The 15,032-nt window shown below is 32.6% G+C and overlaps 1 protein-coding gene across 1 annotated transcript in view; it reads left to right on the top strand.

Annotated features, from left to right (window-relative positions):
• LOC106464026 (Ig-like and fibronectin type-III domain-containing protein 2) overlaps positions 1 to 15,032 on the top strand; it is a gene marked incomplete at its 3' end in the record, with an annotated part of 60,009 nt that overhangs the window by 10,338 nt on the left and 34,639 nt on the right. The window contains exons 6-10 of the mRNA XM_022391673.1: positions 2,834 to 2,965; positions 6,408 to 6,563; positions 7,577 to 7,743; positions 7,983 to 8,060; positions 10,080 to 10,351. Coding sequence (XP_022247381.1) covers positions 2,834 to 2,965; positions 6,408 to 6,563; positions 7,577 to 7,743; positions 7,983 to 8,060; positions 10,080 to 10,351 — 805 coding nt within the window. The remainder of the gene's footprint in view (positions 1 to 2,833; positions 2,966 to 6,407; positions 6,564 to 7,576; positions 7,744 to 7,982; positions 8,061 to 10,079; positions 10,352 to 15,032) is intronic.

The raw sequence follows: 15,032 nt of genomic DNA, 5'->3' as shown, positions 1-15,032 counted from the left end.
GTTTACTATGATGTGTAGCTATAAACCTAAACAATTGATCTGAGATCACAATCCCCTATAATACTTGAAGTATTGTTAATAGAAGCTGGAAACATTCAGTTCATTGGTTTAATTGAGTAGAAAATATAAAGAACTGTACACTAATTGAAAAGTACTAGACTTGTATGAAAGTTAATTTAATCTTGACAACTCTGTACTCCATATATGTTTCAGTTTGTGTTATTCTTTAATATCAAAGTTTATCTAGCTTGTCAGCAAAATTTGCCTCTTGGATAAATTTGAAGAACATAACCCAAATTGTAAGATGGGCAATACTCTTATTTCTTTGCGTGTCTAAATAATTACATTCTGAAAAAAATTGATTATGTATAGACCTTAGTCACTAATATTTGTAAACAGTAGTAGTTTTAAACTACAAATATGCGAATTCTAGATCGAAAGCAGTAACTTAAGCACAGAAAACAACTTCCAAATGCACCCTCAAATCTTACAAAAGAGAATGTCAGGAATGTACGTTAAGCTATCTGTATCTTTATATATAGTGTAAGAATAGATAAGTTCTTTTTTTACTTAAAGTATAGTGAACCTACAACTTATTTTGGTTGTAAAGAATATTCTGTGACAATAAACGTGATGTATTTATAAAATGACAAAGAATTAAACGTTTCTTTTCTTCTAGAGTATATCTCTTACAGTAAGAAATAATAAAAACAACAAACTGGGATATTTTGTCATGAACTTTTTATTGTTATCAGAATTATTTTACATATTCTGTTTGTTCTTAAAATAGAATACATACACATTATTTTTGATAAATCTTGGATAAAGTCGTCTTTTTCTAACTTGAAGTTCTGTTAATAAATGCTTCAGTATGTATTATACTTGTGATGTCTGTGATTTTGCTTACATGTATTGATAATATAACATTAAGCAATGGTGAAACACGTCAATTTTAAGCTGAAGAGGAGGGGTAATGTGAGGGTCAAGATCTCATGTTCAGCACGATGGGGGACATTCATTTTAGTGACGGATTTCAAGGGCATGATATGTTTTCTGGAGTCTGTACAATAAAGAAACTTTCTATAATATATTAGCTCGAATAACTTTGAGAAATGTTTCTTATGCTTCATTCATGGTTATTTATTCTATTTGACTAATCATACGCTAGAACAAGTATATACTGCAGGTATTATTACACTTGGGTGTAGTTCAGTATTTTATAAACTAAAATGTTTGTAGTTTTCGTAAATAATATACCAGTGTATCTAATTATTGAAGTTTTGTTAATAAACATTTCAGCATGTGTGGTACTTCTTAATTATGTAATTCTACTTACATATCTGAATGATACCTGCTTACAACATATTGGGCTATGACGAAACACGAGTTTTCTATAAGAAAATATAGATGGAGACTTGTATTAGACGTTTAACCACATTTGTTAGAAACATGAATAGTCAGTTCGTGGAATCTAATTGAGTAGAAAGTATACAAGAATTATACTCTAACTGAAATGAACATATTGAACAAATCTTGCAAAACAGAGTATCACACTTAGTGTTTTTGTAAAGTGAAAGAATCAATAAACTATGTTTACTGACTTTTAAATATAGTGACATACAAAGGCTTATCATCACTATTTAAGTTAAAGTATAGTGAACATAGTTTTATTTTTATTGTAAAGTATATTCTATAAGGATATAATTAAGAATCATTTTCAGATGTGAAAGTAAGTTATTCAGTATACTAATTATTGTCAGAATTAAAAAAATATTGTTCTTTTTGCCAGTTGTCAGAATTTAAAAGGCTTTTACTTATATTTCTTAATAATATAAATATATGCTATGTTGTTGTTGGGCTTATGATTCTTCTACAGTAGGTGTCGGTGACTTGTTAGTGATAAATTCAATGATAAATGAACAGTACACTCTTCACTTGTTTTCAAAATAATATATAGATATATATTTGAAACAAATTAAACGTTTGTACAACAAATTCTTCACACTATGGAGATTATAAGCATATCATAAACACTATATATATATATATGTGTGTGTGTGTGTATGTATATATATATATAGTTCTCTTCGTCTTGTCAAAAGTCCACTTAGGCCTGTTCAATTACTTTAGAATTTCAGTTGACAAGCCGAAATATCTTCTCTATTACTATCGCATTAGTACTCTGAGTGTGATTCACTTACAATTGTGGCACGAGTTACCGTAATCGTTTGCTCTTCTTTCTTCTGAAGATCCGCTGTTCCTTTTGCCAAAGTACACTCAGGCTGATTCAATTACTTTAGAATTTTGCTTTGATGGAATAAATTATAAAAAGTAAAATGGCAATACATCACGTAATATAACTGCAATAGACCAGTGAATGTTGCTAGTTCAGCGCTAAATTATAGTAAAGATATAAAGTGTTTTAAAAAACGTATTTTCACACGAACTCTCTCACTAAGTTTTATTTCTTGTACGTTGAAAGATGTTCAAGGGTAATGAAACATGGTTACTATTTTGTTAATAAGGTTCAGAAAATGACCGGCGAAGCTACGTAGACCTACCTGACCTTTCAATATTTTTGGGACCGTTTTAACGCTGCTGAATAAGTTACATACACGAAGAAATGTATTTACTATTAAAATGATATAATTTTAGGAAATGGAAATGATTAGAACACAATCAATTTCTCTTACATTTTTAACTACTGTAATTCAAGCTTACACATCTCCTTTGGTGGGATAGTGTTAAGAAAGTGTTTAGAAGTGAACATTAAAAATAATCTTGCATCTGTAAAATCCATTTTTAGAAAATATTATATAATGTTTAATTTCAGATTGCTGTGTGCAAAATGGTGTGCCTAGTTCTTGCCTTAGTCTATGTAATTTCCACGATATTATTTTGGGATACCAACCAGAACCAGGTGAATGTGTGGATTATGTTAAAAATATCGTTTCCTGTTTAGCAGGTGAGATTATTTAATACTAGTAATAACGTAATAAATCTATTTGTAATATGAGATACATTTATGAAAGAGTATATGTATGTAAAGCACAATTAATATGTAAGTAACTTGTTTTGCTATTTTAGGTTTATATTTATGTATTTGTTTATTGTTAGCAAACACTTGTTTTCCTGTACTAATAAAAATAATAATTGAAGACTTTGTTTCCAACAGATTTAATTAATCCCCAAAACTAGCTAGGCATCTTGGTTATTATAAGTTTCTAACAACTGTTATTGTACACCAGAAACTTTAATAAGTGACTCAAACATAATCGACCTTAAACTCAGCTGTTTCTTCAATGTACTGGAAAAAAATACGTGATAGGCATTAAACAGCATAATATTTCTTCATTTAGAAGCAAGCTACTTATATATAGGTCAGAATTAAAATCTAATATAGCTAATTTAGTAAACCGGTCTAATTAGGAGTATGCAATATCATAGAGCATAAACTTATAAAGATCAGATGCATTGATTCTGTTATACTTTTATCTCATTTTCTTCATTAGAAGAATCAGATCTCAATTATCACCAGTGATTCATTGTATTATAATACTCATTCTATTTAAAACACATGTCTTTTTTTTTGGTTTCACGGTTGAGTAATTTTGTTCAGTAAATTGACTTACTTTATTTTACAATAAATAGGCACGTGTTAAGATCAATTTTTCCATGTTTCAGATTTTTAAACGTTATTATCACAAATGCATTAACCTTTAACAGCTTAGAGCACAACATATATTATTTTCTGTCATATTATTTTAATTTTTATACTCCAGAGTCACAATTGTTTCCTCAATGAATTGCTCTCTAGTGGCATGGTAGTACGTTTGTGGACATATAATGCAAAAAAACCTAGTTACCCGTGCTCGGGCAGAGTACAGGTAATCCATCGTATAGCTTTATGCTTAACTAGAAACAAACAAACAAATCAATGAATCGGCTTCTTCCTGTTTCCAAATGGTTCGGCAGATATATATGTAACGGATTTCTTTTCTTTTTAACCATAGGTAAAATTTAAAATATCATCTGTGACGTAGGGTTTGTTTGTTTGTAGTTAAGCACAAAGGTACACAACGGGCTATCTGTACTCTCCCCACTATAGGTATCGAAACCCAGTTTCTAGCGTTGTAAGTCCGCAGACATACCGCTGTGCTACTGGGGGGCATGACGTAGAGACCTAATGCATTTTTTGGTTGGTCACACTCACTGCTGTGGACTGCAGTTTCGCCTACTTAAGCTTTATTAGCAGAAGGCCTCCTCAACACAGAAGAGGCCTTCTGCTAATATTACTTTAAGTGAAAAAAGATAAGAAATCAGTAACATATGTATAGAATGATTAAACGGTTGGTCCGCTGTATAATATCGATAATAAATTAAACGTAATGACATACTATTATCCATACACCTAAATTAATTCAAATTATTATATGTTTAATTACAAAGAACTCAAAAAACCCATGAATCAGATATATATGACTTGTTAGTTTCTTAAATTGTCCACTCAACAATGAACCAGCTTAATGTCTTCGTCAAAAGTGTTATATCATTGAAATTAGAACATTTATTATAGGATTGATTCTGCGCTTAGTGGTTCATTTAATTAGATGGGCAGAAAAATGTTTGATATGACTCGTTTTTAGTGCCACGGTAGAAGAGTGGTAAGTTTATAGACTCACAACGCTAAAATCCGTGGTTCAATTCTCTGCGATGGAAACAACAGATAGCAGAATGTGGCTTTGCCCTAAAACAAACAGACTCGTTTTCATTGGGTGATTAATAAATAATACACAAAATTATGTTGGATCGTGTCGATTTTAAACAATGGCGTGTAGGAAATTGACACCTTTTTCAAATAACAAAAAAAAAACCAAGAAGATTGACACCTTTTTTCAAATAACAGCAACAAAAAAACTGATGTTGATAAAAAAGATCTAAGTTGATCTAAAATTATTTCTCGTTATATATTATAAAGTTATTATAACTATTGTTGGTCTGTATTTTTTAAGGTAATAACTGAACTGCTAATAGTTATATTTGGTTATTTATCTTGTTATCAATTAATATTCATAATATAAATTTTGTCGTGCTAACAGTGCATCACATACTGTAATTGTTGCGTATGCTAAATGGACTAAGTAAAATAATTTGACAGTTGTAAGTCAATTATATTTATACATTTTTCAACTGTTGTTTTGGCAGTTTTTGTATACTGTAGTTTGCGTGCGTTTGTTTTAAATATTATTATTACTTCTTATTCTTTGTGTGTAGCGATTGTATCCGATCTATACAATTCACCTTTTCAGCTACAGTTCTTTCTAAAACTTAACAATGTAATAGAGCTTCCGTCAGTCCTGCAGAATACTGTTATTTATTATGCTTAATAGTTATCATTTCGCTGATACATCTTAGAGTACTATAATCCATAACGAGCAACGTTACAATTTTTTTTCCGAGACAGTTTAGTACATAGCTGTTATGAGTCATAGTCATTTTTCTTCGTGACAAAAGTCAAAACAAGAATGTTTCTAATGGGTCAAATTACATATTCAAATGTGTCCATTGGCTTTAGCTAGTAGATGACGTTTGGTTTTGCCAATGTACTTTCTACCTGACATGATTTAGAGTATACTAATATGTAATACATAATAGTTACTGGACTATTGTTTACTGGACCAGAACCGTTGTTTTTAGTGGATCAGATTGCAGAAATAGAGGTATTTTATCTCGTACACATCACAGCTTTCACAATTCCGAGTACTTGGTTTTTTCAAGGATTTAGTATTCCAGTCAGAGTGTAATTATTCAAAATATTGTTTGTAATGGTTCAGGGTTGGTTTCTTGATTATTTTATTTTTAACGTTATATTCTCACTGATATGCTTCATAACTCTCTTATCGGTAATGTTATAATTTCATTGACCTGGCTTAGAATACGATTATATTTTAAGAGATCAGAGCTACATTCTTGGTAATATGGCTCTTAACACGTTTAATTAGTGTGGATAAAGATTGCATACTAATTAATATTGTTTAGAACACAGTTATGGAAAATTGTCACTTTTTTCTATATGGTTTAAATTACGGTTAATTTGAATTGAACTAGAGTTATTTTTTATCACATTTCAATTAACTGTTTTATCTAAATTCTATCTCCATTTAGTTTGAAACAATGGTATGTGTTAAAAAGTAATTAATATTGTTTATTATTTTTGATTTGTTTTTAAGCGCAAAGCTACACAATGGGGTTTTTGTGCTTTTTTCATTGCAGGGAATCGAACTTCGGATTTTAGAGCTGTGAGTCCGTGAACTTACCACTGACTCACTCCTCTACTATTATTTTTTATAAGGAGCTGTATATTTGTATAACTTTTAATAAATCAGCGAATCAACACTTTTTTTCAGATGGGCGAGATCACATGCCCTGTTGCATAAGAGAAAACATTCCCGAGATTTGTCGGTCTGTGTGTATTGGAGATTATCAGCTTTCTACAGTTTTGCAGCACTACACCTGTGTTAATTACACCATGCCAACTCTTGCTTGCATTGCAGAAGGGATAGGTAAGAAACAATATTTAATTTTTTTAATAGCTTGGCATGATTAATCGCTTACAATTATATGCCTTGTACTTATAATAGCTTGGCATGATTAAACGTTTACAATTATATGCCTTGTACTTATAATAGCTTGGCATGATTAAACGTTTACAATTATATGCCTTGTACTTATAATAGCTTGGCATGATTAATCGCTTACAATTATATGCCTTGTACTTATAATAGCTTGGCATGATTAATCGCTTACAATTATATGCCTTGTACTTATAATAGCTTGGCATGATTAAACGTTTACAATTATATGCCTTGTACTTATAATAGCTTGGCATGATTAAACGTTTACAATTATATGCCTTGTACTTATAATTGCTGAGTAAGTAAACATTCAAAATAGTTGTTTACGTGTTATAGCATGAAAAAGTTTAAAATTACGTTTAATAGTAGGTATGGGTGTACGTGTTATAGCATGAAAAAGTTTAAAATTACGTTTAATAGTAGGTATGGGTGTACGTGTTATAGCATGAAAAAGTTTAAAATTACGTTTAATAGTAGGTATGGGTGTACGTGTTATAGCATGAAAAAGTTTAAAATTACGTTTAATAGTAGGTATGGGTGTACGTGTTATAGCATGAAAAAGTTTAAAATTACGTTTAATAGTAGGTATGGGTGAATCCTGAATATTCGTTGCAAGGACATGAAATCTGAAATATTTATAAGATCTTACGTAACTCTGACAAAATATTGACCATTAGGTATTAACACTCATACGACCGAGAAATTATTTATATCAAGCACCAACTTTTTTAAATAATATTCCAAATGAAATACTATCATTTTTTCGTAATAAAAATACAAAATATTAGTTCAGCATTATAAAATGGGTAACTCTTATAGAGGAACCATAAAGTATATTTATAGTTTCTACATAAACTATATATATATATATAAATGTATGAGTTGAAGAATACGTATTCTTGGTATCAAAAGCTGACTAAAATATGTCTATTCATATTCAGATATATTGCCAGGTTCACCACAAAACTTTGCAGTTAATCCATTATCAAGTGATAAGATCGAAGTGACGTGGACAAGACCTTACCAGTTAATTAACGTGAACCATTATGAGCTGAATGTTACTAAACTTCATTCATTTGATGATTTGGGCTTTGTAATAACTAATGAGGTAAGCAGAACACTTTTTTAGAAGGTATAAGAGTCCATACCTGCACTGAACGTTAACACTTCGGTGCCAATAGCAAATTTGATTTCAAATCATATAAAGTAGACAGCAAATTATATATCACATATGTAGTTATTTTACAATATTGTATTTGTTCTGGTATATTTGTGTTGATACCCATGATTTAGCCCAGCTTTTAAACATCCATCCCTGAAAACTGATGAACGTTTATTTTATAATAGAGTATCGAAAGCAGACAGAAAGAGGGGAAGTCTGTGGTATACGACAAACAGGAAGACATCTCTACTAGTATTCATATGGTCAGTTCAAATTAGTAGTTATTTATGTATTACAAATAATAATATCCCGTATTGATTTCCATCTGTTCTAGTTTTAATCTTTATCATATCAATTTATCAAATAGGTAGTTAAACTCTGCAGAATAACAGAAGAGTGAACATATTTTAAGTTAAAGTGGAAGCAAGGTATTTGGTGCCTGAGTAAGGAAGCACATTATGCCATTATCATAATAAGTTGGCAAACAACGATGTAAGTTAGGCAGTTGTGAAGGAGTTAAATGTTTTCTGTGTGTGACATTTTCCTTTGATGATTATATCATCAGCAGTAGTTGAAAGTGTGTGTGTGTGTGCAGGTGTTTTTCTAAGGGTGAGTGAAAATATTAATGAATTAAATCTTCATTTGAAGAGTGTTTCATACTCACTTTCAATCTACTCAATTACAAAATGAGACTTTTTCCTTTGTAATTAAATAACCAGGTGGATGTGGAGAAGTTAAATATGTTTCTTCGGAGTGTTTTTTTCTGGGTATTTACATTATCATACTGTTGTGAGTAGGCTAGAACATTTCATCATCAGTGTTTTTTCTTGGTTGGTTAACTACTCAGGTCGTTGTGAATGGGGTTAAGTTTCTTGCATTATATTTCTTCCTTGATTGATTAAATCCTCAGGCGCGAATGAGTTATAAGCACAATGAAGTGATATATTTTGAGGAGAACATACTACATTGGTCTGTCTTCGTTACAGCTGAAAAGGACAGACCAATGTTATGTTGAAATATGTAGTATGTACTGCAAAAAATAAATCACTTCATTGCGCTTATACTTCGTTGTTTGCCAACTTATTACTAAAGTACTTAGTGTGTTGAAGTAAAAAAAAAGTACCCAACATATACAAGATGAATTTGCTGATACTAGACATACTCCAAAAAGCATAACATACGCTGATAATGGTGATCAAAGATGAACCTCGAAGTCATTTTAACAAAATTGAACTTAAATAATTGGACTAAATATAAGTGAATGTAATACAAATAGGAACTACGTCTTTTTTGGTTGATATCTAAAACAAAATTAACTCGAAATTTATTCCAAATCTCACGAGCAAAACTGAAGATCTACTACTAGTATAATTAGGATCAATGGGTATTTATACGATTGAAATATCTTTCCACCAGCATATGACAGTTGTACGAGATGTGAACATTAATTAATGCTCACTACCTCACACAAATGGCCCAGAAGGTCTGAGATAGCACTTAATTGCACCTACAATAAAGACTACAGCCATAACAAAACTCTTCAGATGTCCATTACAGGTGTACATGTTTTCACGGCTAAAACAGGATTTCAAAATTTAGTTATATATGTTAAACATATTAATTATAGAATGGTAGAATTATGCAATTAAGAGTGTTACACTAGTAGAACAGTAAATTTCACTTTAGTATAGAAATCCTGCTTTAAGCCTTATTAAATTATTAACTACTCTGTGTATGTTAGCAACCATTCTTAAAATCATTTATATGGATGGCAGTGTAAATAAAACTATAATCAACTGATTTTGTTCCTTTTTAAAATAATTATTAGCATTAGTAAAAGTAAATTAAAACTTGATAGTTGAATATGTAACAATTCAGTAACTTAAAACAAATAATTTCATTTAAAAAATATTTTAAATTTTAAGGAGTAACTTGTCAAATAGTTCTAGATATGATTTTGTTTCTAGAGATATTCCGAGCTGTTAAGTTTTGATATTCACAGAAGTTTCAGTCAACCAGACATAAATCAGTAAACTACACTTTCATGTTTTAAGCGTAATAGAGTAATAAGCAAAACTTTCACATTAATTTGAGTATGTGTATGTGTATATTATTGCACTGTATTAAAACTTGGTAAGTGTGCCATTATCCACATTGTATTTCTTGAGGACATTGACACTTTTAGAACTATTAATAAAAACTCCCACTATAATTATCTTACTTTTATACGCCAAGATAGATTGCTACTCTAACCTTGTTTCCACTAAATTATTATGCCTTAGGTTAACGGGAACGAAACAACTATTTTGTTGAGAAACTTGCAACCACAAACGATGTATGAAATGTTTCTCACTGCAGTCAACAGATACGGCAGAAGTCTTCCAACTTATAATATTCGTACACTCACATTATCTGCAACTTCTGCAACCAAAAGTGCTGTAAATTTACAACATCCTCAACTGCCAGATATCCCACTTTGTTGTAAGCATCAAGGGGTGGACGTGGATCATTGTCTTCAGTTTTTGTGTAATCCCGTATTCACTGAAAACACAAGGTGAGTAACCTTATTTTTAACAAGCATTTCAGTTGCTTGGATATCTATGAGTAGAATAATTAAATGAAGATGCAGGATGTGAGCATAAAACATACATGGTAAATATTGCATTTGTCAACGGTACAAATAGTAGACGTCACCTTTGTTAAAGGAACAGATATGTCATATGTCATCTCTGTCAACAGAACGTGTATGATAGCTATCACATCTGTCAATATAACAGAAACTGCAGATATCACGTTCGAAAGCGAAACAGACATGGTGAATATCACATCTATTAAATATAAGAGGCATAGAAAATGCCCTGTCTGTCTACTTTATACAATTGGTGTTCCAAATTCTGTAATACTCTTAAAACTACGTCAGCTGTTGAGCTGTGTGCTTGAATACACAGACTGTCTCCCGACACCACACTTTCCAAAAAGGATGACTAGCTCAACCTTTTATTACATCTCGAGAGCCTTTCCATTGTACTTGGACGTTGACTTCCAAGATCATATTTAGACAGACCAAAGACACTAAACTCCAATCAACGAAGCTCTTCTGGTGGTGGTGGTTGTGGGTGAAGGGAAGCTGATATATATATATATGGTGAAGTGATATTTTTGTATTTTTTTGTTTTTGATTTGGCGGTATTTAGATGAAAAAAGTCGTTGATTTTGAGGTGCGGCTGAAACAATGTGAGCTTTAGGTCGATTTTAAATGCTAGTTTACTTATCTTTTAATGGTACGGAGGCACTAGGATAAATGACAAGATTCATTGCAGTGGCTCTCTTGGCTTAGAGAGTTCTGTTTTATAACTGTAGCCTTTATTTTGTTGCTGACGATATCGCTCCAGATTGGCTTATGGTGTGATTTCAGCAATATTTACGTCTTAAACATTGTGAAACAAGAGCTCTCCACGTCTATGAAGAACACTGAAGGCTCGTTTCCTCAAAATGTTTATACTTCCGTTCTATGTTGCGATACATTCCTTCAGCCATAAGTCTAGCCGTGATGAGATTCTACTATCGAATGTTGTCATGGATGTAGCGCACATCTATTGCATAAACATTTAAAGCTCGAACCATCTGTAATGGAAGTAAAGACTTGCTTGTTAGCAGTACAGACAATGAATGTTATTGTTTATCAACAGGCCAGCCATGCTAAGTATCTCATTTTTCAAAAGAAAGTTTAAATTTGGTTTGATGAATAGATAAGTATAGAGGAAAAATATGAGAGAGATTGTGTTAAAGAAACTACAATTGTTGAGTAGACTAGACTATGAATACAATTGGGCCTTGTCTGCTGATATATAATTATTTTTATGTTTATATACAAATTGTATCAAAACAACATCGACATTAATAATTCCTATGAACCAACAGAAAAAACTTACATTAAACACTAACTTTGTCATAATTGAGTCAGGTCAAACAAGTTGGAAGTCCCTTTTCGGTCATCATTAAGTTGTTGACATTTCTTCTCTGTAATATTAGAATTCTCTTCTCTATAAATGTTGGAAATGCCTTCTCTGTCAGTGTTGGAAATCCCTTCTTTATGAATGCTGGGAATGCTTTCTCTATGAATTTTGAAAATCCCCTTTCTCTCATTGTTGGAATTCCCTTCTCTGTCACTGTTCGAATTCTCTTCTCTGTCACTGTTGGAATTTTCTTCTCTGTCGATGATGGAAATCTTTTAGCTATGAATGTTGGATTTTCCTAATCTGTCAGTGTCGAAAATAATTTCTTTGGCAATGTTGAAAATACCTTCTCTGTTAGTGCTGAAGATTCTGTCTCCATGAGTGCTGAAAACTTTGTCTTTGTCAATATTGGAAATCCTTTCTCTGTCAGTCTGTGAAAACATGGAAGGTTCTAGATACTTCCCACATATGCTCATGTTCTACATTTAATTCTGAAAAGAATTGTATATGTCTTGTGTTTGTTAAACAAAACATGACATCTATCTTAGTTTGAATTCCTTTGCGAAAGTGTATTTTATAATTTACAGAACATGTTTTTAAAAACACGTTTCTTTTTTACAAAATAATTCTGCAGTAAACTACACACGTAAAGACACTATGAAAATTTTCTTTTCTCAGGTTTGCCAAGGGTGCTGTTTTTACACTAGTATACAACCACGTAGAGGTGGAGCCTAAACATTGCTCTACACTACCATGATAAGTAAATTTATAGATAACAAACGGTTACTGATTCTTAGGGATGACGTCCTTAAAATTAATATATATATGTAAATATGTATGCGTGTATATGTATATCTATTATCACAACAGATTTAAACATTTATCTCGTTTTTTTTGTTGTTAAGCACAAAGCTGCACAATGGGATAGCTGTACTGTGTCTACCACGGGTATCGACTCCCGTTTTTTAGCGTTATAAGCCGTCAGACTTACCACTGAACCACTAGGGACCAAACATTGATCTAATTGGCATCTGTGAATAGGCCAGGCGTGGACCTGCCTAGATTTACAGTCTGAAGAGGATTCATTTTCGCGTCTCTTTGCCACAAAAATGCTCTTCGCACTTTTGGAATGGTCAAATCCAGTTATTTGTCATACAAGAGTAGTATATGAGTTGGCGATGATTACTGTTGACTAGCTGTATTCTTTTAGTCTATCAGTTCGAAATTAGGGATGGTTATGTGCCGACAGACCCTACCCAAAATGTAAAAGTTTTTCTAACATATTCCAATTGTTGTCCTACATACCATACATAACACTGTTACCGTTGGTTTTTAAGAACATCAAGCTTCAGACTTTAGGAGTAGACAGTTCAAAATTACTTTGATATTAACACTAAAAATAAACAACCTTATAACACAAAATGTTGTTTTTAGTCAATTAAACACTCAACGTCTCGCTTTACAGCTTCTTCAGGAGTGTTCATTAAAACACAAACTTAAACTGACAGTACAAAGCTTCAAATGGTTTAAATAATATATTCAATTCGAATCTATAACGTGCTTTTCACATATTATTGAAATAATTAATTACAACCTGTACTAAACAAAAGTTCTATCAAGCTTACAGGGTGAAATAACAAAAAATTGAATAAAAAGAAAATAAAAACATTAAAATTATAGGCGCCATCTTTTATCCTTATTCATATGTGGTCATAGTTGTTCGATGAGAAGAGATTCTTTGAATTTTCTGTCAATGTACTTGGTGGCTTTGGAGAGGATTTATACGGAGAATGGTGATTTCAGATCAAGTGTTAATTGTCCATGATTAGTTGAAAATGGTCTGCAACTGCGCTTCGTTCATGTTGTTGTTTATAAAAACCGTCAATATGTTCTCCTATCCTTGTGTATAGGGTTTTTCCGGTTTCTCCTATGTACATATGATGACAGATGTTACATGTAAGCTGGAAAACAACATTGAGGGCAAGACTCTCATCTTTAGATTGCTATTATTGTTCGTTATAAAACACAAAGCTACACAAAGTGTATCAAGTGATTGAGGGCAGTCTGAAGCTGCTGCTCAATAAACCTCATGTTCGATGACTGACATGAGATGTGGAAGTCGTCAACATAGAGTCCGTTTGCAACAGTAGGAAGAAGTTCTGTAGTAATAGCATTGATCCTGATAATGAAAAGTGTGACACTCAAAACACAGCCCTGAAGGACTCCAAGTTCCTGTGTGAAAGAACAGGAAAGTGTCCAAACCATATGAACTTGAAATCATCCGTTGAAAAAGGCTTTCGTGATGGAGGTCTCAAGTCGAATCATGTGGTCCATGGGTGGACGAAAGGAGGTTGTTTGATTCAAGGAACCGAAAAAGACGAGCATTAACCATCCTCTCTAAAACCTTTCATAGACAGCTAATCAAAGTGATTGGGCAATAATTAAAAGGAATCTTGGGACCCGTCCTAGGTTTAGAAAAAAGGGGGTACAATAGCCAGGCAGCATCAGGAAAAACGTTCACCTGTCAGACCTGATTAAAGACAACCAGAAGAAGAGCAAGAGAGGCAGCAGAGAGATGGTGCAGCATCTCATAGTAAACATCATCAGGTTTGACCGATGTACTGCAAAACCAATAAAGAGCAAGTTCGAGGTCCACCAGTGTAAGGGAGCAATAATATTCATAGAGACGATCGGCCCGAAATGAAAGGGGCGATCACTTTGCTCGAGACTTGATAGCCAAGAAAGCGGGGGAAGAAACAGAAATGCTAGATGCACGAGAAATGCTCTCACTGAGAGTATCAGCAATGCTCTGTACATCAGCAACTTCCTGGAGTAAGATGGAAAGGGGATGGGAAGCATACCTCCTATTGACCTTCCGAATCTTATCCCATATGACTTTGGAACTGGTGGTAGAAGAGATGCTAGTTGAGAACTTAATCGAAGATTCTTTCTGGCTTTGACATCTGACCTGCCGAGGCATGGACAGGAACCCACAGAAAAGCATTGTGGTTAGAAAGAGTGAGATACCTCCAAAAGGTATCTCAGACCCATTTCTGAGCCTTCTGTGCCTGCTGACGAGCTGGAGACCACCATGGATGAGGATATCGTGGGAAACGTATTGAGGTTTTAGGTATAGAATGAACAGTTGCTTGAATAATACAATCATTTACTGCCTCCATTCAGTCTTAATAGATGGAAGACTAATTACAGCAGGATCGAGTTCTGAGCTCTCTCCCCGGGGTGTTGGTTTAGAGTAGGGTTATTTTGTTCAATTAAGAT

This window comes from Limulus polyphemus, unplaced genomic scaffold (assembly GCF_000517525.1).
Source record: "Limulus polyphemus unplaced genomic scaffold, Limulus_polyphemus-2.1.2 Scaffold1544, whole genome shotgun sequence".
In the NCBI taxonomy this organism is placed as follows: domain Eukaryota; kingdom Metazoa; phylum Arthropoda; class Merostomata; order Xiphosura; family Limulidae; genus Limulus; species Limulus polyphemus.
The sequence above is the reverse complement of the archived record's forward strand: the minus strand, read 5'-3'. Positions and strand labels throughout refer to the sequence as shown.